General features: G+C 37.3%; 1 protein-coding gene across 1 annotated transcript; it reads left to right on the top strand.

Moving 5' to 3' along the window:
- Positions 1-24,078: 24,078 nt before the first annotated feature.
- LOC147505031 (uncharacterized) lies at positions 24,079-24,873 on the top strand. Its single transcript, XM_086605448.1, has one exon. The coding sequence runs from the start codon at positions 24,079-24,081 to the stop codon at positions 24,871-24,873; it is 795 nt and encodes a 264-aa protein (XP_086461574.1).
- Positions 24,874-24,960: the final 87 nt, after the last annotated feature.

A 24,960-nucleotide genomic window follows, 5' to 3' on the forward strand; every position in this document is an offset into this window, starting at 1 on the left:
AATCTAAATTAACAACTAGAATTCATTGAATAACAAGAATTGAAATTAGATCTAAACAATTTTAAATAATAAAATCGAATTTAACAAGAACTACTATTTTATTTATCTAATCAATGATAAACAATGATTCAAATACTTAATCTAAAGCAAGAAATGAAACTAATACATGGAATGGAAACTAATTAATTAAATCCAAAAAACTAGATCTAGAACTAAGCATTTTTAATGGCTACTCTAATGGCTACCTTCTAACATAAACTAATTGCTACTTAAGAGCTAAGTCCTGTATGTGTAAATGGAAGAGACCAGATCCACATTTTCATGCATGGGCTTAGGGTCCATGTTTTGGGCCGGAAAATCGAGCCCAAAGCCCAATTTCTTCAGTCCACAAGCCCCTTTTCAGCTGGCTTTGACTCTAACAGGCTTTTCGTCCACTTCTGATCCTCTAATTTGGTCAAGGTTTAAACCATTGGAAAACTCTTTCTGATCCGGTCGTTTTGACATAAGGTATGCCCAATTCCAAGGCCTGAGTCCAAAGATACGATCTTCGGAAGTTCTGCTGACTTTTGTGTGTTATTTATGCCCGTCTTGGCCTTTAATCCCATAACTTCTTAGCAACTAACCCTTTGCTCATTTATATCGCCAAAGTGGCACATTTCTGCACATACTTGACTTCAATGCCTGAAATACATAAAAGCACGTAATTAAACATTAACTCTTATTTATTACTCGCATAATTGGTCTAAAAGTATTATTATTAAGGGGTTAAAACTACAGTTTTTGGCTCTTATCAAACCACCCCCAAACAGCATTTTGCTTGTCCTCAAGCAAATATGAGAAATTAGCATAAGTGACCGAAAATGGAGTTCTAACTAATCTGAGTTTTTACGAAAAAGGATTGCATTGACCATATGCAACCAGGCCTTAAACCACTAGGAATTCCCTAGTGGACGAGTTATAGCCTCGTGAGAGTTTTCCAGTGAAGGTACTCACAAACTTCAGCTATACTACAACGACTTAGAAATAAACTATTGTTTCCTTATCTATGTCTCAATTATCTATACATCTCACTAGCAATGAATACAGAATAATCAAGTCAAAACCTAAGCTAATATATACATAATAATCTATTATCTACAAATAAACATATATACAATGAGTAATACTATGAGATGAACTAGCAGGTCCGTTTCTGAAAACTCGGAATAGCGTCCTTAAGTAGGTCCTCACATAAATGTCAAGACAAAAACCACTCTGATTTTTCTGCTCAAGTTTCGCTACTCCAGTGTGCAGTGGGCACACTTTACCTTACAATCTCAATGACACACAAGGAAGTCGGAGTCGATCAAACACATCTGCCACTTACTATCACACTAACCTATTCCTAATTGAGCTAGAGGTCTTTATTAAGTGTTGCGGGGATTAGGAGATGGTTTAAGAAGGAAGGAAATGGATATTCAAAGAGGATAAGTCTGAGATAATAGAGTCTTCATATTATGTAACTAGAGAAAACCTTATTCTTTACTTTTGCTTCTACACTTTGTTTCCATCCTTAGCTATTTTATTTTTCTTTGGCTTTTGACTCCTTGATTCTATTTTTGGAGTTCTAACTCTTTATTTCCTTTTATTTGGATGTAAACTTACTTTTTCTTCTGAAATGACTAACGAATTCTTGATTTCAAAGGTTCTTCTCTTTTCTATTCTTCATCTCTATTCTCAGACTTATTCAAAGAATTGGGTAGGTTGGTTTTTTATTTTGTTTTGTTTTGTAATAGGGCATAGCATAATAAAGAAAAAAAGGATTTGTGGTTTGTGAAAGGCTCAAGAAAGGCTCATCGAGAAGGGGCTTATGCTCCACGCCCATGGACTAGCTATCCTAAAGATTCCGCCCATAAGAAAATAATTCATAGGTTTGAATTTCTGGGATGGTGATGGAGAATACTTTTGTTTATATCGATCCAAAGAGGGCCTAAATTCTCTTAGGATATGGTATAATGATCAAGCAAGTGGGGCGTGTGATTTTTCTATCCGGATTTTACAAATTTCATATTTAGCGGTTTTTAAATTTTTTTCCACAAAATTTTTATTTGTTTTTCTAGTAGATGAATTCAAGAACGCGGGAATGTCATCCCCAAACCTCCCTTGTGTCATTTAGGTTTTGAAGCTTGGTAATGAAATAAATTTAAAATGAAGCTTAACTCGCGTTTTGCTTTGGTTTGGGATGAAGGGGACTCACGCGTATATGCACCAGATCGGGGGCCCAAGCCCAATTCAATTTTTCGAAATTTGTCAATTTTTTGCGCAACTTCAAACTAAAATTGCCGCTTCGTTACTGGTCCGATTTTTGCGAATGAGCTATAGAAATGATCAGGAGATAATTTCCAATCCAATGATCCATAAAACACCTTATTCCAACTGTGGATGACATATAAGAAGATGGAAAACGCCTCAAGGTGCATGCATGACGTAAGTTATGCGAACGAATGAGCTCTAAATTCATAGATAATGTCACTTCGAATTGAAATACGATTAAACAGCCTAAGCAACACAAATGAAAAGTTGAACAATCCATTATGGAAAAACAAACATCCCACCCCCAAACAAATTTTAGACAACAGAGTTTGAAAATTTGTTTTAACAAATGGGTCTTTTAGCAACACAAATGGAAAGTTGAACAATCCATTATGGAAAATCGAACGGGAGTTTAACAAATTTTGGGACAATTAGAGTTTGAAAATTTGTTTTAACAGTGGGTCTTTTAAAGTTCCTAAATTACTATTTTTATGATTTTAACAATTTTTTTTATTATTTATTTATTATTATTATTTTTTGAATAAAGTTTAATATAAGAAAAACAATAAAGCAATAAATGCATAATTCGCACCATAGAAGAATATGACTCAAAATCCGAGAAAACATGCAAGAGTGGAAAACGTGAATTATGTTTAACGTGAACTTAGAATCCGGTACTTACAGCCACACACTCCATAAGGAGGGCCCGGTTACCTGAATGGTGCACTTACCAATATGTGGAAATGAAAGGAAGTACACCAATTAAAAAGGTTAGTCCTCATAGACAAGGTCCTGTAAGAGAACTTCCTCTACATCAGGGGACAATAGCTCGTGAAAATGTTTCAACCGTTGGCCATTGACTTGAAAGGTACTGTTATCCTTGGGATTTACCAAGGTGATTGCCCCATGAGGGGTGACTTTAGTAACCAGAAAAGGACTAAACCAATGGGTTTTTAATTTCCCTGGAAAAATATGTAGACGGGAGTTGTAAAGCAAGACTTTTTGACCTACCACAAACTCTTTGCGCAAGATTTGCTTATCATGACCACGTTTCATGTTAGCTTTATAATCCTTCGCGAGATCATAAGAATCGCTACGGATTTCTTCAAGCTCATTCAATTGCAACTTGCATTTGACACCCGCCTCATCAAAATTGAAGTTAAGGATTTTTATAACCCACATAGCACGGTGCTCCAATTCAACGGGCAAATGACAAGGTTTTCCAAATACAAGTCTAAAGGGAGACATACCTATAGGAGTTTTGAAAGCAGTCCTATATGCCCATAAGGCATCGGATAGACGCTTTGACCAGTCTTTCCTATTAGGATTTATAGTTGTTTCTAATATCTTTTTGATTTCCCTATTATAAACTTCTACTTGTCCGCTAGTTTGTGGATGATACGGAGTTGCTACTATATGTGTAACTCCATCCTTTTTCACTAGAGATGCAACAACTCTGTTGCAAAAATGTGTTCTACCATCACTAATGATGGCTTTGGGAATGCCAAATCGATAGAAAATATATTCTTTAACAAAAATCACAACTGTCTTATGGTCGCTACGGCAAGCCATGGCCTCTATCCATTTAGACACGTAGTCCACGGCGACTAGAATATAAATAAAATCGTGGGAAACTAGAAAGGGACCCATGAAATCAATGCCCCATACGTCAAAAATTTCTAGCACCAATATTGGATTCAATGGCATCATATTACGCTTCGTGATTCGCCCAAGTTGTTGGCAACGATTGCACGTCTTGCAATACACTTGGGCATCTTTAAAGAGAGTAGGCCAATAAAACCCACATTAAAGAATTTTAGCAGCTGTCTTCATACCACTAAAATGGCCACCACACTCTTTGTCATGGTAGAATGAGAGAACCTCATTATATTCCCATTGGGGAATACAACGACAAATAATCTGATCTGCACAATACTTGAAAAGGTAGGGCTCATCCCAGTAGTATAACTTAACTCTGGCCAAGAACTTCTTATGTTCATTTCTTGACCAATCATAAGGAATAACATCAGACGCTAAATAATTCACAATGTCAGCATACCATGGTGCAGAAAAAATAGCATACAGATGCTCATCCGGAAAAGGGTCTGGTATGGAGTCAGAATCACTATCATCGTCGTTTGTAAGTCTAGATAAATTGTCGGCAACTACGTTTTTGACCCCTCGTTTGTCCTTTATTTCTAATGTGAATTCTTGCAGGAGAAGAATCCATCGGATCAATCTCTGCTTAGCATCCTTCTTAGCGAGAAGGTACCTAAGGGCTGCATGGTCCGTGTAAACTAGAGTCTTAGAACCAACCAAATAAGGATGAAACTTATCTAAAGCATAAACGACAGCTAAGAATTCTTTTTCAGTAGTTGTATAATTCCTTTGAGCATCGTTTAGAGTTTTACTAGCATAATAAATAACAGTGGATTTATTATCTAGTTTTTGTCCCAAGACAACACCAACTGCATAATCACTAGCATCACACATAAGTTTGAAAGGTTTAGACCAATCGGGAGGCTGTATAATGGGTGCAGAAGTTAAGGCGACTTTTAAAGTTTTAAAAGCCTGTTTACAGTTAAAATTAAAATCAAAGATGGCCTTCTTTAAAAGTAGATTAGTTAAGGGTCTAGCTATTTTCAAAAAATCTTTGATAAAACGTCTATAAAAACCTGCATGGCCTAGAAAGGCTCTAATATCACAGACAGTCCGTAGTATAGGTAAAGTTGCTATCTTTGGCCTTATCTACTTCGATGCCATCACTAGATAAGATGTGACCTAGTACTATGCCTTTTTTCACCATGAAGTGACATTTTTCCCAATTTAAAACAAGACTCTTCTCTTCACATCGTGTTAAAACTTTAGACAGGTTAGACAGGCATTCAGTAAAAGAGTCTCCATAGATAGAAAAATCATCCATGAACACTTCTATGAAACACTCTACCATGTCACTAAATATATGAAGCATACACCACTGGAAGGTACCAGGAGCATTATAAAGGCCAAAAGGCATTCGTTTATAGGCATATGTTCCAAAAGGACATGTGAAGGTAGTCTTTTCTTGGTCATCAATATCAATAATAATTTGGAAATATCCAGAGTAGCCATCTAAAAAACAATAAAAAGCATGACCAGCTAGACGTTCAAGCATCTTATCTATAAAGGGTAAAGGAAAATGATCATTCCGTGTCATGGCATTTAAACATTTGTAATCAATACAGATCCTCCATTTCATAGGGCCATGCGTGGCAACATATTCACCCTTGGCATTACGTACCAAGGTAATCCCTGATTTCTTTGGAACTACATGAATGGGACTTACCCATTCGCTATCAAAGATTGGGTATATGATTCCCGCATCGAGTAACCGTAAGACCTCTTCCCTGACCACTTCTTTCATGGCAGGGTTTAAACGACGTTGAGGTTCGCGGGAAGTCTTTGCGTTATCCTCTAAATAGATACGATGAGTGCACACATTAGGGCCAATTCCCTTAATGTTGGCTAGGGACCAACCAATCGCAGAACGATGTTCCCTAATCACCCTGATCAACCGTGTCTCTTCCTCCTTAGATAATAGAGAAAATATAATTACCGGATGACTACCATCCGAATCAAGTTGAATATACTTTAACTCAGGAATAAGAGGTTTAAGCACCGGGGTGGGAGGAATATTGATAAATGCTTCTAGAGGGTCCTCATCTTGAGTAATGAATACTTGCTTAGGCAGCAGGTCTTCAAACTCTGTATATGGAGCAATTAAAGGGTCTACAATTTGTGTAGACTCGAAGATGGTGTTGACTTCCTCTATGTAGGAGTCATCGATAAAATCTGAACTTCCAAAAGAAAGGAATTTATGCATATGGTTTTCTGAAAATGTGTTATTAAAATAATCTTGAGCTAAGCTCTCGATCATGCTAACCTCTCCATTTATAGACGAATCTGGTAACTGTTTCATCATTTTAAAAACATTTACCTCAATCAAAAGATGGCCAAAAGACAAGGACATCGACCCATCACGGCAGTTTATAAGCGCGTTGGCAGTCACCAAGAAGGGACGCCCTAAAATGATCGGAACAGAGTCGTTAGCGACTTCTGTATCGAGGATAACAAAATCAGCAAGATAGTAGAAATCCTGGACCTTAACAAGCACATTTTCAACCACACCCTTAGGGTTCTTAATTGATCGATCCGCTAATTGCAACATCATTTTAGTAGGTTGCATCTCTTGTAGACCTATTTGTTTGTATAGATAATACAGGAGTAAGTTAACACTCGCCCCCAGGTCTATTAAAGTGGTCGTCGTGTGGGAATCTCCTAAGGTGCATTTTACAGTAGGACGACCAAGGTCCTTGTACTTAACGATTCCATTGTGTTCCGTTAAAGTTGGAAATTGTTCAGTTAAAAAGACTTCTTTAGGAATATTTGTCTTACGCCTTTTAGTGCACAACTTTTTGAGAAACTTAGCGTGGTAAGGTAATTTTTTAATTCCATCCAAAAAGGTAAGTTTATCGTTAGATTTTTAAAAACCCCTAATCTCATCAAAGTTTGTATCCCTGTTTAACATAGTTATTTTATGGGGAAACGGTGGTTTCTCTCTATATTTAGCGTATGGATCAACTGGATGTCTAACTTTTACTTTCTGTTTCTTAGGTTGTGGTTTAACTGGTACCTCTATGGGGTAGGCTCTTCAGTTTCTAATACGGTATCTAGTACAATCTCCGGTGTAGGGACAACTAGTAGGGTAACTATAGGCATAGTTACTTTGTTATCAACCACTCTATCAAAACGGAGAGTGGAGATGGCATTTAGCTCACCTAAGTTTTCATTTTCCATACTAGTATTACCATTTACCTCAAAGGCTGTGTTTGTTGTTTTAGGATTAGCTATCGCTTGTCCTGGAAACACACCTTTGGGTTGCACTTTCTCTTAAGCTAACTGCTGTAAGGAAAGTTAGATGGCTTGTAAAATCTATTGTTGAGATTGCATAAAGGTATCGAAACGATCCGGTTGTAGAAGAGTGTTAGTTATAGGTTATGTGATAGGAACTATGTCACGTTGATTATTAATGGGTGGATTTTGATAGTTATTATTTACCGAAACGATACCTCTATTAGCATTATAATTATTATTGTTATAATTATTATAATTACCCTGACCTTGTCCTTGTCGTGGTGGAGCTTGGTTATAATTGTTTGCTTGCCTAACATTTTGATTATTAAACCCTGGAGGTGTTACTTGTTGATTATTTCTCCAACTGAAGTTGGGATGTTGTCTCCAAGGGGCGTTAGGAATAGAAAAATTATTAATCGAGCAAACATTATCTTGTTGTGACTGTTGTTGTTCATAGGCGGGAGGACAATAGGAGTCGGGATGGTCTAGACTCAAACAGAAATTACATTGATTGGAGTTGATATTCATGACGGGGATCAGCGTTTGTTGAACAGAAATAGCCTATACATTTTTAGTTAGAGATTCGATTAAATTTTTAAGTTCTGGATCGGGTTTCATCTCAAACATACCGGCGGCTTTAACTGTTGTAGAAGAACTAGCGGAACGAGAGAAATCGTCACTACCCCACCCCCATTATTATTATTATTTAGTTTGATCTTCTAAAATTTATAAGCCTCTGTGGCTCCCTTTACTTAGGAAACTACCCCCATTCATTATGTCAAGCACCTCCTTGTGCTGGTGTAACAGTCCATTGAAAAAGGCACGAACTAGCGTGTCTTTCACAAGGTTATGGTGTGGACATTCTATAAGTAGATCGGTGAAACTATTCCAATCCTCGAAAATGATTCATGAGGATTCGGTCAAAAGAAATGAATCTTGAAAGCATTTCATTGGTCTTGATGGTGGGTAAAAATGTTCCATAAATAGTTGAACAAGTTTAGACCATGAGTCCACAGAATTTGGCGCTTTGGGCAAGTTAACCAAAGACGCTTTATCGGCTAAAGTGAAGGGAAATACCCTTAGTTTAATTTGTTCAAAGACCAACGTAGGGATGGTGGAATGTAGTAAGGACTTGGTCAATCCTACGTAAAGCCGATAAGGCTTTTCATGGTCTAACCCATGAAAACGGGTAACAAATTAAATATATTTGGGGATTCGAAATCCCCATCGGGTCCGGATAGAACGATGCAAGATTTAGGGCTATCGGTCAAGGCTTTGTAAAAGTCAAAGAGAGGAGACTCTCTTTCTTCAGCCATTACTTCAGGTGGTGTGTGTGGTATATTAGTTAGAGGTGTAGTCGATGGTATACTAGAAAGGCGTGTTTGTTGACGTTACCGGTTGATTATGTTAGGCGTTTTTCTTCGGCCTGACCTTAATCTCATGCAAGGCTAAGCCAATTTTAACGAACACAACAACACTCCAAACAATCCTGATATGCTAGTATGAACCTCTAACAAGAGATGCGAGGTGTGGAAGAAAAGAGTACCTAAATGCCTCCTTGCTTCATTTATAAATAGTATCTTGTTTACACGTACTCAGTGTGTATAACAAATTAGAACACTGAAAACCTTGAAGAAATGGAAGTTTGAAACAAACCTGTGGAAATCTGGCAGATTCAGCAAAGGGCGCAGGTCGCGCTCAGAATAGGCCTAAGTAGGGCGCAGGTAGCGCTCAAGTTCGAGCTGGAGTTCCAGGCTCTTGGGCGCAGGGCGCGCTCCAATTTAGCCTTGGTGGGGCACAGGTAGTGCTCAGGGAAAACCTCGAGGTCCAGGAACTCGTGTTTTGCCTTGGCAAGGAGCGGGTCGCGCTCAGCCAAAGAGTGGAGTTCCAGGCGCTTGGGCACGAGTCGTGCTCCAATTATGCCTACCCAGGATGCGGGTCGCGCTCGTGTAATTTTTCGAGGAAAATTTTCAGTGCTGAAATGGACAACCACAGTGAAAATCAAACAAGGGTGGGTGGGTTATGGGACTTTGGAAAATTAACAATTCTAAAGAAAACAATGCTAAAGGCAATTAAGATGGCAGCGGCGCCATTTGATAATCGTAAAAATAAAATATAGTTTTACTAATGAATAAAGCGATGAAACTCTAGACACAAGTAAAACTAAAACTGAACTTATACTAGACTTATCAAAGATTTCTACTCTCGATACTATTTAAGTAGAGTTGGAATAGAAGATTCGTTCCACTCCTAGTTCTTTAGCACTCAAGTTTCCTACGACTATCAATCCTACCAAAGTCAATGAGAGAATTACGAATTATACTACGAAATGCTACGAAATACTAAGGTTTGAATCTAGAATAAGAATTAGAGGGAAATTGAATCCACCTTGAATCCAACTTAAGAACTAGCATAGATTGTTGTAATCCAATTCTTACGTTCTTACGGTAAGAATTGGTTGTTTTAATCCCTAATTATACATGGCATCTCTACCAATTCATAACTAGCATGTGAGGAAGTCCACCTATTCTCATGGCGAATCAACTCCCTTCTAGAGTGGAATAGACTCTTACAACGATTCTATACTACACAATCAAGTTTTCATCAAGGCTTCATCAAACCCCTCTAATGGAGGTTTAGCCTTGATTCATCAAACTATCATTTCCAATTGAATTAAAATAGACATCATATAAAGATTCTAACTTTACTAAATTCAACTAAACAATAATTTAAATTTAAATTAACAACTAGAATTCATTGAATAACAAGAATTAAAATTAGATCTAAACAATTTTAAATAACAAAATCGAATTTAACAATAACTACTATTTTATTTATCTAATCAATGATAAACAATGATTCAAATACTTAATCTAAAACAAGGAATGAAACTAATACATGGAATGGAAACTAATTAATTAAATCCAAAAAACTATATCTAGAACTAAGCTTTTTTAATAGCTACTCTAATAGCTACCTTCTAACCTAAGCTAATTGATACTTAAGAGCTAAGTCTTGTGTGTGGACATTGAGGAGACCAGATCCACATTTTCGTGCATGGGCGTAGGGTCCATGTTTTGGGCCGGAAAATCGAGCCCAAAGCCCAATTTCTTTAGTCCACAGGCCTTTTTTAAGCTGGCTTTGACTTAAATAGGCTTTTCATCCACTTTTGCTCCTCTGATTGGGTTAAGGTTTGGACCATTGTAAAGCTCTTTTCGAGCCGGTCATTTTGACATAAGATATGCTTAATTCCGAGGCCTGAGTCCAAAGATACAATCTTTGGAAGTTCTGCTGACTTTTGTGTGTTGTTTCTGCCCGTCTTGGCCTTTAATCCAAGAAGTTCTTAGCAACCAACCCTTTGCTCCTTTATATCGCCAAAGTGGTACATTTCTGCACATAATTGACTTCAATGCCTGAAATACATAAAAGCACGTAACTAGCATTAACTCTTATTTATTACTCACATAATTGGTCTAAAAATATCATTATTAAGGGGTTAAAACTACAGTTTTGGGCTCTTATCACTTAGCAAAGAATAAACCTGATGAGAATTTTGATGAAATTCGAGAGACTTTTAAGAATTTGACAATAAACTTACCTTTTCTTGATACCTTAAAGTTATTGCCCAAACATGCAAAATTTATGAAAGATATGTGCACCACAAAAAAGAGAACTAATATTCCTCAACTAGCGTTCCTCACCGAATAGTTTCCATCCATCACCGAACACAATGGTATAGTCAAATACAAGGACCCTGGTAGACCAACGGTTCCATGCACCTTAGGTGACAAATATACGACTACTGTGCTACTAGACCTAGGAGCTAGTGTGAACTTACTTCCATATTATTTATTTAAACAACTAGGTCTTCATGAGCTGAAACCTACCACCATGACTCTACAGCAACGCACCCTTTTGCAACAGAAAGGGTGTTCAGCAACACACCCTTTTGCAACGCCAAAAAATTGTTGTTATAGGTCACCTATTGCGACGCCTTTTGGGGCTACTAAAAATTTGGCGTGCTATCAATTTTCTTGTTGAGGGATTTATCTACTACAACGCCTCTAGCGTTGTAAATGGTTCTAATTATATTTTCTAAAAAAATAAAATGCAATATTTTTATGTGGTTTTTGTCATTTAGAATGCGGCTGCCGCTGCTAAAGCTTAATGGATCATTTGTGGGTTGTAACAATTTTTTTAGGACTGTACATGTTTATTTGGTATAGCCTCTGTTGCGATGAAAGTGGCGTTGTTGATAGGCCTCTTGTGGGCGGGCCTATTTTAAATTGGCGCTCTAACTAAAAACTAAAAATTAAAATACCAAAATTGAAAACTTGGACTAAAAAAATTGAAATACCAAAACTGAAAAACCCGAAAAAGACTTTCTTTGTTTTCTCTAACCTTTACTTCAACCAGCGCTCCCCAAGTTGGCAACGAATGAAAAGTCCAAAACACTCCTCAGTTCTCACATCCATCGACAGTAAGCTAATGATCTCTCTCCCACCCTCTCTCTCTCTTTTGATTTTGATAACCCAAGCTTCGATTTTTTAGGTTCGTTCGGTTACTCGGGAATAATTGCCTTTGGTTCCCTTCGGATTTGTTTTATAGGTTGATTTGAAATGGAAATTAGTTCTGGATTAAAAAAAAATTGAAATTTTTAATTTTTTAGGTTGGGTGCTCTTTTTATTTGTATTCTTTTTCATTTTAGGAAATGAATTAGACTTTTGGTTTTGGCGTTGGGCTACTTTTGGTTATTCTCTTATATTGTTTGCCATCTAATTCTTATGGCTATTCTTTTTTTTTTTTGCAAGGTGTGAAAGTTTCACTTGTCCCGGCAGCTGTGGCTACTGTCTCAACTTTTGATTGCAATCTTTTGCATCTGATTTGGACCTTGGAAAAGCTTCAGCAACAACTTGATGTGATTGATCGGCGATGTGAGATGTATTTTCTTCAACCTTTAGTTATTCTTCCTTATCGAAATTTATTTTTTGGGGTGACCCGGAATGGCAAATTATAGTAATTTTTCTTTCTTGCCGCTTTGTCCTAGCCCTCTTGGTTTCAAGGTGTTCCCTCGTATATTTCTTCCTTATTGATTATAATTAAGTGTTAGGTATCCCTTACATTCTCACCTTTTAGGTACTTTTCGTTGTTGTGTTTTGTGTTTCTTTCCTTTTAATGTTTTGAATCAGCATGCATAGATACATCTAATCCTAAAATGCAACCAAGTCTGTACGACATTTATCCTGCAAGCTTAGGATAGATACAATCTCGAGGAGCGTTACGAGAAACAATGTAGTACGATATATAGTTTTAGTAACATTAGTTTGTAGTATTGGTAGCCCCCAATTTTGATCGACTCAAGTTACATACGTAAGAATGCTAGGTGGCTCCTTAATACTAAAACCACTATGAGCCAGTGAAACACCTTTTGTTCATGACTGTTGTTTGTTGTATTTGGGGTTGGTCTTGGTGCTTTGGACATATAATATGGGTTAACTATTTGAATAAATAATAGTACGAGTGGAGTCAAGTCATGGCCAATTTAATATGATTTAGGAATTTTAATATCACTCAAAATATGTTGATATATTTAAATATTTGTCTAGTTGATTCCATTATGGACGCCTAAAGTACTAACATTTGAAGTAAGGTTCTAGATTTTGCAACTTGCCCTTCTTCCAGCTTCCAGGATATGCCTACTCTTTGTACTAAATTAGGTCATTATATGTTGGTTGGAGATCTGGAAGGTATATATGAACCAACAAAAGGGTTACCATGAAGTGGCAATGCCTTTCTTCCCACTTAGATCAAGGTACAAATCTCCCTTCTATTAAAATTTTTGTGTTGCTCTTATTTGAGGACTTTAACGAATGAACAATATGAGTATCTGATCTTGTGTTAATGCTCTTGTTTCCTTTCTTATTTTTGTTTTTGCAAGTAGGAACTATGTATTAAATTTATTGGAATGTGTGATTGAGTAATACTCTTTTACATATGTTCACTATTAGTCACAACTTTGGTAAGTTATTATGGTTTCAAGTCCTTGGGTTATATTGTTGGATTTGTTGTTGACAGTGTGATTGCCTTGGAATTTAGTAAGTTCTATGAGTATTTCCATTACCAATCAGTTCAACACAAGATATGAAGCCTATACTTAGATAATAAGAAGACTCTTTTAAGTTGGTGTTATTTTTGTAATCCTGTAAGATCAATCGAGTCACTGTAAACCTTAAAGTCGTACTTTGCTACCAAGAAAGGCATGTAGACTTGTCTCGAGTATCTTTTAATGCCAATCGAGTCACTTATAGACCATGGTTTCGTTGATACAAACATATATCTCTAAGATTAGTTGTGTTTTTTTTAACTGACTCATTGTGTTTTTCTTGGTCAGGCCACTCATTATTTTCAATAACCTCTTTCTTTGCTATTTTACTGGATGTTCGGAAGAGGTCGGTGACCGTCAGAAGTTTTCAAGTGTTTATTCGAATTGATACATGGTTTGCATATTCTTGGTCTGGAACTAAGCTGCTTTGTAAGTTGCCTCCATTTACCATTTCGTTCTGCTGCGGTCATTTTTGGTTCTAAGACTTATTGTAAGCTCTATGCCTGACTTGTTGCAGCCTAGTGAACAAGTAGCAGGTCCAAACAAATGCAACATGAGATTAAGATCGAGTTGTCTCTAACGCCATACAGGTATGCCTTTTATCTATTTTTAGAAGGGAAATGGGTTGTGAATTTTGAGCAATAAGATCTAGTGTAGTTCGATATCCTTGCTATTGTATTGTCTTGTAGATTTCTTCTTGTATCTTTTGGTCAGCAGCTATGCATTGCATGCTACCATGTGGAGATTTTATACCTAGTTCACTAGTTCATAGTTTGGCTAGGGGATATATTAAGGATATACAATATTTACACAAGTATGTACTAGGTATGATCTACAATATCTTTTTTTACGAGATTAGTGTATACCACAAATGTAATGTAATGACTTTAAAGTAATACATGTTTATCTTATGATCCATATGACATCTGTGTTTCTATGTGAGGTACTTGTGTTTTAGTCTTTGCTTGATTACTTGTTTCAAGATAGTAGTCTGACAACTATGAGTAAATATTATTAATCTGTACATCTTATAATTTTTTCGGTCCAAAGCATATATTATTGTTTGATGAACATAACAGGCAAATTACAATCGCTAGCTTCTTGTCTTACCCGAAATTCCATGTTGTTCAATTCAAACTCTATTGGTTAGTGTCTATTTTTTCTTTCTTTCTTCTTAATAAGCATGGGTAGATTATTGTTTTTCAAACTATAAAAGGTTGGGAATTTAAACAATTGTTATAAGCTAAGTCGTAGTGGTATTTAAACAATTGTTATAAGTTAAACAATTTATTGTTTAACGTGGAAAAAATATTTTCACATTCATTGCTTACGTGAGTGCATTTTTGCTTCATTAATGTTTCAGATAAGTTTACTTATACGTTTTTTTTTCTTAATTTGTTGTACCAGATTGATTGATCAGTTGCCAATAGACTAACGAAGAAAATTACCTGGATGGATCTTGTTCAAATGGCGGCAGTCTACAGATATTTGAGAATTTTGCTAAAAATCTAGTTTTGACGATTATGTGATATGATGTATTGGCACTTTTTTGTAATGGATTATGTTAATTAATGAATTATACTTTGTTACGACTCATTGTGCTTTGAAATGTGGTTACTGTTATCTACATAAATTGAATTTGTAAAATTTTGCAAATTCATATGAATCAAAATATTTGGTGTAATTCAGGCGGTGCCGGCCATTGAAAGAAGTAGGACATTTCAAACTGGTTTAAACAATTAGGAACACATCTAGTGTAGCAAATGGGTAATTTATAGTGACGCTCAAAAGTGCAGCTAAAAGGTTAACTTATAGCGACGCCGAATGGTGTAGTTAAAAAGTCATCTTTTTGCAATGCCAAAAAGTGTTGCCAAAAGTAGTTTTTAGCAACACTAGTCATTGCAAATAGTTTAAAACCCAATTAATTTATGAAAAATGAAGTAGCGACGCACATATACTATTAGCAACGAAGTGTGGCGTTGCCAAAACTAAAAAGTTTTTGCAACACCATTATAGGCGTTGAAATTTAGCTTTTGTGACCCACTTTTTTGTAGCACCTTTGCGATGCCATGTTTGGCGTTGCAATTGATCAGTTGCGATGCTTTTTGAAACTTTTAGCGATGGGGTATGGCATTGCAAATGAGCTTGTCTATTGTAGTGGGAATTATGAAAAACGTCCTTGTAAAAGTCCAAGACTTTTTCTATCCTGTAGACTTTGTTATTTTGGATACAGAAGTTGCATGTGATTCCATTCCTATCATCTTAGGACGTTCGTTCCTAGCAACTGCTAATGCTCTTATTAACTGTAGGGATGGTTCCATGACTATGTCCTTCGAAAATCTTTCGGTCGAGGTAAATGTGTTCAAGATGATGAAACAAATTCCAGAGCTTGACATTGATGGTGAGGTGAACAGGGGTTGAATGACATTGATGCGGCAAAGAGTATTTAACAAACACTTTTCCTGAAGATGAAGTATACCAATTTCTTTCCTTTAGTGATTCTGAATTTGAGGACAATGATTATACACAAGAAGTAAATGATTTATTAGAGTCAATACCATTATTTGACCCTACGACCGTGATGTCCAGCGATTTGGATGAACATCAATCTATTTACTCTATGGAAGACGACTTTCCTCAAGAATCTTTAATACCCACTCCACCCGCCCCTGACTTAAAACCTCTTCCTTCGGAATTAAAATACGTACATCTTGATCCAGATGGTAGTCATCCAATTATTATATCATCTCAATTGACTGACGATCAAGAATCCTATTTAATAGATGTCATTCAACAACACCGTTATGCTATTAGATGGTCCCTCGATGACATTAAGGGCATTGACCCTAGTGTATGCACCCATCGCATACATCTTGAAGAAAATGCTAAGACGTCGTGTGAACCGCAGCGTCGTCTAAACCAAACCATGAAAGATGTGGTACGGGAGGAAGTTTTAAGATTACTCGATGCAGGTATTATTTATCCTATCTCCGATAGTGTTTGGGTGAGTCCAATACACGTTGTTCCAAAGAAATCTGGCATTACAGTTGTGCGCAATGATAAAGATGAATGCATCTCCACTCATATTCCAGTGAAATGGCGAATATGCATTGACTATCACAAACTTAATACAGTCACTCGTAAGGATCACTTTCCACTGCCCTTCATCAATCAGATGCTTGAACGGTTAGCCGGTCATGCATATTACTGTTTTCTTGATGGTTATTCAGGATATTTTCAGATAGTCATAGATCCTGCTGATCAAGAAAAGACTACGTTCACCTGTCCTTTTGGTACATTTGCATATAAACGAATGCCTTTCGGCCTTTGCAATGCACCTGGTACTTTCCAACACTGCATGCTTCACATTTTCAGTGATATGGTTGAACGTTTTATGGAAGTATTCATGGACAACTTCTCAATATATGGAGATTCTTTCGATAGCTGCCTATCAAATCTTGAAAAGGTCTTTACACGTTGTGAAGAGAAAAACCTTGTTCTTAATTGGGAAAAATCTCATTTCATGGTTACAAAAGGAATAGTTTTAGGACATATCGTTTCAAAAGACGGAATCGAAGTCGATAAAGCTAAGATAGAAAAAATTGCTTCACTTCCTATAACAAAAACAATTCGTGACATTCGCACATTTTTAAGACACGCAGGTTTCTATAGAAGATTTATTCAAGATTTCTCAAAGGTTACTCGACCTTTAACCAATCTCTTGCTTAAAGATGTCGTTTTTTACTTCAGTTTCAATTGAAAACAACCTTTTAAGACTTTAAAATCCGCCTTAACTACCGCTCCCATAATTCAACCACCTGATTGGTCTAAACCTTTTGAATTAATGTGTGACGCGAGTGACTATGCTATTGGAGTTGTACTAGGGCAACGCCGAGAAGATAAGTCAATTGTCATTTACTACGCGAGTAAAACCCTTAATGAAGCTCAACGTAACTATACCACCACTGAAAAGAGTTTCTCGCCGTTGTATATGCCTTGGATAAGTTTCGTCCTTACCTAGTGGGTTCTTTTACAATTGTCTACACTGACCATGCGGCGCTTCGCTATCTATTAGCGAAAAAAAATGCAAAACAGAGGTTAATCCGATGGATTCTCCTTCTGCAAGAATTTACTCTAGAAATTAGAGATAAAAAAGGTTGCGAAAATGTGGTTGCAGACCATTTATCAAGACTTGTTAGCGATATTGATACTGATACCGAACCTATCTGTGATTCCTTTCCGGATGAACACTTATATTCCATTTTTTCGTCCCCCTAGTACGCTGACATAGTAAATTACTTAGTTACCAAGGAAGTCCCTTCATCTTGGTCTCGTAATGACCGAAAAAAGTTCTTATCCACTGTGAAATTTTATTTCTAGGATGATCCCTACCTCTTCAAGTATTGTTTTGACCAACTAATCCGTCATTGCATTCCCGACTGGGAACACAATGACGTGTTATCCTTCTGCCATGAACAATCTTGTGGTGGTCATTTTAGTGGTAAGAAAACAGCAACCAAGGTTCTACAATGTGGATTTTATTGGCCAACACTGTTTAGAGATGCACATGAGCATTGCAAAGCATGCAACCGCTGCCAGCAGCTAGGACGCATTACTCAACGCAATATAATGCCCTTAAATCCCATTTTAATTGTGGAAATCTTTGATGTATGGGGCATCGACTTCATGGGTCCCTTTCCAAATTCTCATGGTTTCCTTTACATATTGGTAGCAGTTGACTACGTGTCAAAATGGATTGAGGCATTGGCATGTCATGCTAATGATCATAAAACGTTCGTTTTGTTCGTAAAGAAAAATATTTTCTCTCGATTTGGCGTTCCAAAAGCTATAATTAGTGATGGGGGAAAACATTTCTGTAATAAAATTTTTGAATCATTAGTAAAGAAATATAGAGTCACGCACAAAGTGAAAACTCCGTATCATCCTCAAACCAGTGGCCAAGTAGAAGTCTCTAATAAAGAGATCAAATCCATTTTGGAAAAAACTGTTAATCCATCTAGAAAAGACTGGTCTCTACGATTATATGATGCCTTGTGGGCATGCAGAACAGCTTTTAAGACACCTATAGGGATGTCTCCTTATCGCCTCGTTTTTGGAAAACCTTGTCACCTACCGGTTGAACTTGAGCATCGTGCTCTATGGGCCATCAAAAGCCTCAATTATAATACTAATGCGGTAGGTGCAAAGATAAAATTGCAGTTAAATGAGCTTGAGGAAATTCGGAGTGATGCCTATGATCTCTTGAAATTTTATAAAGCCAACATGAAAAGAGTGCATGACAAGCACATATTGAGAAAAGATTTCAAAGTTGGTCAAAAAGTTTTGTTGTACAACTCAAGATTACACATTTTTCTAGGAAAATTAAAAACTCGATGGTCTGGTCCTTTCATTATCTCTGCTGTCACCCCTTATGAGGCTATATCTTTGAAAAACATAAATGATGACATCGAATTTCAAGTAAATGGCCAAAGCATTAAACATTATCATGAGTTGCGCTCTCCAGATGTCGAAGAGACTCTTCTCAAAGATCCAGTCTACACAGACTAATAGATTCGCAGGTGTACTTCTTTCCATGTGATTTACACAGGGAAAGTACGCCATTAGGGTAGCCGAGCCCTCTTCTATTTTCTTTTCTAAAAATCCCTAGAGTGTGTGGTTGCAAGCGCCGGAACCTTAGTCTACAAAAATTCTATTCAGAACTGAGTATAAATGTCTTCTGTTAATTAAGCAAACGTGCCTTCTGGTAAATAATGGGTACCAAAGATTTCTCTTCCTTCCTTCTCTTCCCTTTTCTATTCTCTTTCTCGCGAACTTCAGCTCATCATTTGGTATAAATCTCACCCATCTTGAATAGGTAATGGTCGTAGTACTTTTGCTCGAAAGCGATGGGCAAAAAGGATGGGGTGGTGTATGAACTGTCAAACACCTTTCTGTCCAGGTCTTGATCTTCTATCCGAGATGAGCCGGTATAAGGTATATTATTGTCTAACACCAGCTCAGCAGGATAAACTTTGTTGTCGTCCCATTGTTCCCACAGGTTGGGGTTCGTCTTGAGGATCTGACGTTAAAAGACTCACATTCATCTTGAGGATCTGACGTTAAAAGACTCAACATGTACATACTCGTGTTTTTTATTTTCACCTTTGCACTAAGTGTTGTGCACAAAGAGAGTCGTGATATGCAACATCGGATGGTCCCTCCTTCGCATGGGCAATGGATTTCACCAGGCCAACCCCGAATAGTTTTCTATTTGATTACAGTTCGGGGCGGTTTGAGGCTATACCATATGTACTAAGGGTAATATTATTATTAGACCATTGCACATTGGTCAGGGATGGTACCGTCCTGAACCCTAGGCCCCCAAAACATAAAAGTTAAGCCACAGTCTGGCTAGATTGGGCTCGCTCCAGAGCCGACATGACAGTTGCCTGATTTTACAGTAATGATTTCTTCTTGAAGTCCGGTGTTGTTGACACGTTCATCTCCCATTGTACATTTGTATATAAAATTTGTAAATAAATAAAAACTTAAAATAAAAAATTTAAAATTTAAAATTTAAAAAAAAAAAAAAAAATAGATGGCATTTTTTAATGCCGATCGTTTTGATATCTCATTCGTTCAATTTGGAGTTTTGAAATTCCAAAATTTTCATTAGGGACATAAGGGAATTTCTGGAAATTATTTGGATCTTGGTCAAATCCCCACAAAAATCCACGCGGGGCATCCACACGTCAGCCCCTCACTTTTCTTCCCCAAAACCGGATCTTGGTCCCCATAGAAATTTGACCAGTCCAAATTTGACCCAACAAGACGCGAAAGCACTACAACACCGATTCATCCAATTTTTTAACACCAACATCCCCTCACTCCGCGCAACCAATATAGGCCCTCAAAAATTCATCTCAATCCCTTTATGGCTGGAAATCGGAGAATCACAGTTGAGAGAAATTTTTCAAATCTCTATAATTCCAGAATATTTCATCCATTTTTCGATGGGGAAATTGCTAGTAGAGAGTGGGAATATCTTTTGCATCGAATTCTAGCTTATTATTCCGAAGATTTAGTGTTGAAGTTTTTTAACAATTGAGGGTTTTGGGGGAATGAGTTTTCAATTACGGCGGATGGGTTGGAACGTGAACTCACTTTGGAATTGATATCGACAATGACGAATATTCCAATCAACTCTGATAGTGCGACACTGCTAATTTTGGAGTATCCGAATACAATGGAGTTGATGTTTGACACGCTTCTCGAGGGCGAATACAATACTACCTCGAACTGCGTGTACCAGCACTTGCTCAGACGTAACCAACTAGCCGTTACTCAGTGGCTGGCTTACAACATCATTGGAACTTCAAAGACGTTTGACATGAACAAGACATTCTTACACCTATTGTGGATCCTCCAGGAGACGAAGGATACCTTCTGTATGGTCCATTTCTTGGGACATGTTCTTACGTCTACGTCAACCGGGTCGACTCCTCTTTGTCAGACTTGTTACTCAAAATTTTATGCTTAACTTAGGGTTCCAGTCCGCTAGTCCTTTAACTCCAACAAGGTCTTTTGAAAATTTTGCGATTTTCGAGACTTGTGTCATGGATCACTGGGACCCTATAGCAAGAGATGATATTGAGCATGATAACGTACCTCCTCCTCCTCCTTCACCACCCAACTATTTTAATGAGGATACCATGCGCCGAATCAGCACTCCCATGGAAGCTTTGAGACACATGAACACTAGCATGCGCAAGATGTTTCTTTATCAAGAAGAGATGTTGACTTCCCAAAATGACTTCCAGCAAGAAATGTGTAATCGCCAAGGCCGTTTCCAGAGAATGATGATGGCAAATCAGCAGCAATTCCAAGATCAACTGCTACAGTCTTTGGGCTACATTCCGCACTACCAACTCGGCCCAGAGTTCGTCGTGGGGCAATTTTAAGTAGAAACTCTGGTTCATCTTCTGTTAACCGTGAGGATTCCTAGTAGTTGTTTATTTTCCTTGGTTTAGAAATGACTATGTCATTTATTTCTCTTATGCATTGCATTTTTATTTTTCTAGTGATAAAAAAAATTATATATCGTTTGATTTCTCATAATTTTGTATCTCGAGACGGTTTGAATGAGAAATGGTTTATGATATGAAATTATTGTACTTCGTAGTATATTAGTTGTTCCTTGATGCACTGGGCCTACTCTCAAAGCCCAACGGTCAAAACCCAACGGACTGATCCAAACGGTCAGATGCCCAACGGTCAGATTTCTAATTATAAATCCAACTCTCCTCTTCCACTTTCACTCATCCCTTTCTCTCACTTTTCAAATACTCCTCTTCACAAATTCTCATTTTCTTCAACATAATGAATCAACTCGAGCAATGGGAAAAGGAGCAAAGCGAATGGGCCATCACAGTATTCGTGATAACAGTGTTTATCATTATACTACTGTCGCTCATGCATAACATGATCCAGAATATCTAAATCTATGTAACTGACAACTCTCTTTCCTTCTATCATTTTGTATATTAGTATGGTGTGTTAAATAATTCTCACACATTTGTACGGTTTACGTATTAAATGGAGAAGTTTTGTATTAAATATTTGTGTGTATTAGTTGTATTTTTACCTATATAAAAAAATGGATAATTTTGACTTAACCCCCCACAGATGAGTAGCGGTTTGACTAAACCCCCCATTTTTAAAATCATTTGAGTTTGCCCCCCACTCCGTCAATTTTGTGTGTAACAGACGTTGGTATTTTAGCTATTGACCATTTTACCCTTATGAAATATTGCCCCCCACATTAACACGTTAAACCTAGTTTTGCGAAAACCCCCCAAACGTTGCCATTATTTAATTCTTGCACTCTCTCTCTCGTATTTTACATAATGGCCATTTTGCCCTTATGTTGGGTTTCCCGCCACATTAAAACGTAATACCCATTTGGGAAAACCACCCAAATATTGCCCTAATCTAACTCTCTCTCTCTCTCTCTCTCTCTCTCTCTCTCTCTCTTGATTCTCTCGATCTCTATATGTGGAGATTGTTGGTAAGTCTCGTTCTCGTTTATCTACATTTAATTTAGTTTTGTTTAAACAGATTACATTTTTGTTTTGTTTTTTACACACACACACACACACTCTCTCTCTCTGTTGTGTGTTTCTACCCTTTTGTTTTAGGGTTTAGGTTGATTACTTGTAAGGGGAATTCTCATTTTGTTGTATGTTGTAGTTTCATAGAAAATGGCTGCTTTAAGGTATCGAGTTCTTAGATTGCATATTAATGGTGAATGGAGAGAAGCTACTAGGGATGGTGTTAGGCGTAATGTGTATATGGGTGGGCATGAACTAAATACAGAGTTAGTTGATGGCGAGAAGGCAAACATGGCGAATTAGTTGAGTGGATCACAAAACATGTCGACCGAATCAGAACCCTATATTGGAGATTAATTGGAATGAACGAGGAAATCTAAGGTAGCTAGTTTCTGATGATGATTTGAAGTATATGTGGGTTTATGCAAAAGCCGATAGAAGTGGATATACTAATTTGTATGTGAAAATTACTGAGGTTGAGGAATTGTCGAGTAGTAGTGTTGATGAGGAAGAAGTAAGTGACGATGAGGAAGAAGTAAGTGATGATGATGTTGTAATTGTAGGAGGGAAACAATACAAGAAGGGGATTGAATTTGATCTCGATGAGTGGCCAACTGTGGAAGAAGTTAATAGGATTGTAGACTTAACAAGTGGTTCATGTAAGGGTAGAAAACTTTTTAGAATACAATATTGATGGTAGTGGGTCTCAAATTGGGACTTTAAGTGGTGAATCACTTGGAGGGGACCATTTGGGTGGGGTGGAAACCCAAACTAGTTGGTCTACTGAAGGAAGACCAGAAAGCTCTAAGTCCCAAAGCAGCTCTAAACAAAGTCAAAAGAAAAGTAAGGCAAACTATACTTCCCAAGCCTCTTCTTCTCAAGTTGCAGGTACGTCTTCATTTATTGGGTTTACTTCCGAGCTTATTTTTCATTTATTCTTCTTACATATCTCATTACCCCTTATTCATTAGATGAAGTTGTTGATGACTACTTCAACTTGGATTTTCTAAACTTTGGAGTGGATGACCATCTTTTGGTAATCGCTTAATGTGACCACTGATAATGGTATATTAATTAGATTGGTTTTAATTTCATATGTAACCTTTTTCTATTACAGTGTCTAATTACATTGGTTTTAATTTCATATGTAGATGAAACCCAAACTGGTGGAACACATACGAGGGGGGGTAGATTAAATGTGGATCAAATTGATGCGTAAGAGGCTTACCATAGTGAGTTCTCATCGGATGAAGAATACATACCGATGCAGAGAAAGAGTGATAGTGAAGAAAAACAGTTGGTTGAAGAAAACTTGAGAGGAAATGATAATGTTGTAGATGAAAGGGATGTTGGTAGGATAAATGAGGTCTTGGAGAAAACATACAACATACCAACTGATGAAGGAGTGGTTGGGGTTCCACAATCTTTGAAGTTGGAGGTTGGGTAGTGCTGGAAGGATAGGTATGAGTGTAGGGATTATGTCAGACTTTATGCTATTAGTAATAAGTTTGTTGCTGAAAGGCTGATGGCTGTCCCTGGATGATTTATGTGAGGGTGTTACCAAATAAACATACAATGAAGTGTAGGAAGTTGGTGAACACACATACATGTGAGTCTGATAGGGAAGACAATAATCCAATGGCAAATGCAGGCTAGATAGCAACCAGACTTGAGAAAGAAATGAGGCTTCATTATAAGGTATACACACCTAATGATGTTATGGTGGAAATGATGGATAAGTATCAGGTTAGGATTAAGTATTGGCAAGCTTGGCATGCAAAGAACATGGCAATGGAGAAGATCCATGGTTGTTATGATACTTCTTATGCAAAATTACCTGAGTTGTGTAGGCAGCTTTTGCAAGCTAACCCAGGAAGTGTTGCAAAGCACTCTAGACATGAAAATTTTCAAAGTTTTATGACTATGTGTATTGCATTCAAGGCTAGTCTAGATGGTTTTGTGCAAGGCTGTAGGCCTATGATAGGACTCGATGGTTGTTTCTTGAAGGGGAAGCATGGAGGTGTCTGCCTATCTATTATTGCATTGGATGGTAACAATGGATTGTTCCCTGTTGCTTTTTATTTGTGTATTGCTGAAAATACAGAGACATGGACTGATTTTCTAGAGAAGATGGCACCACACTTAAATAGGCACCCTCAGAAGTTGACTATTATCTCTGACAGGCATAAAGGACTGTGTTCTGCAGTTACAACTGTTTTCCCTGATTGTAACCAGAGGTATTGTTTCAGACACATGGTCAAGAACATGAAAACTAAGTACAGAGGAGTTGAGCTTGAAGCCTGGAGTGCTGCCAAAACATATTCAGAGTCAGAGTTTACAAAACTGATGGATGAGCTGGAAAAGCTTGACAGTGGAGCAAAAGACTATCTGATGGGTGAAGACCCAAGGTTGTGGGCAAGATCATACTTTGATGAAGTGTGTAAGTCTGATCATTTGTCTAACAACTTTTCATAAGCATGGAATAGTCATATATTGATGGCTAGGGACAAACCCATTGTCAAAATGATTTCACAAGTGATGATCTTGCAAATGAAGTTATTA

Source organism: Coptis chinensis, chromosome 4 (assembly GCF_015680905.1).
Source record: "Coptis chinensis isolate HL-2020 chromosome 4, ASM1568090v1, whole genome shotgun sequence".
Classification (NCBI taxonomy): domain Eukaryota; kingdom Viridiplantae; phylum Streptophyta; class Magnoliopsida; order Ranunculales; family Ranunculaceae; genus Coptis; species Coptis chinensis.

Excerpts from the sequence above, each read along its gene's own strand:
- LOC147505031 (XM_086605448.1), top strand. The coding sequence starts at position 24,079 with ATGAGGCTTCATTATAAGGTATACACACCTAATGATGTTATGGTGGAA.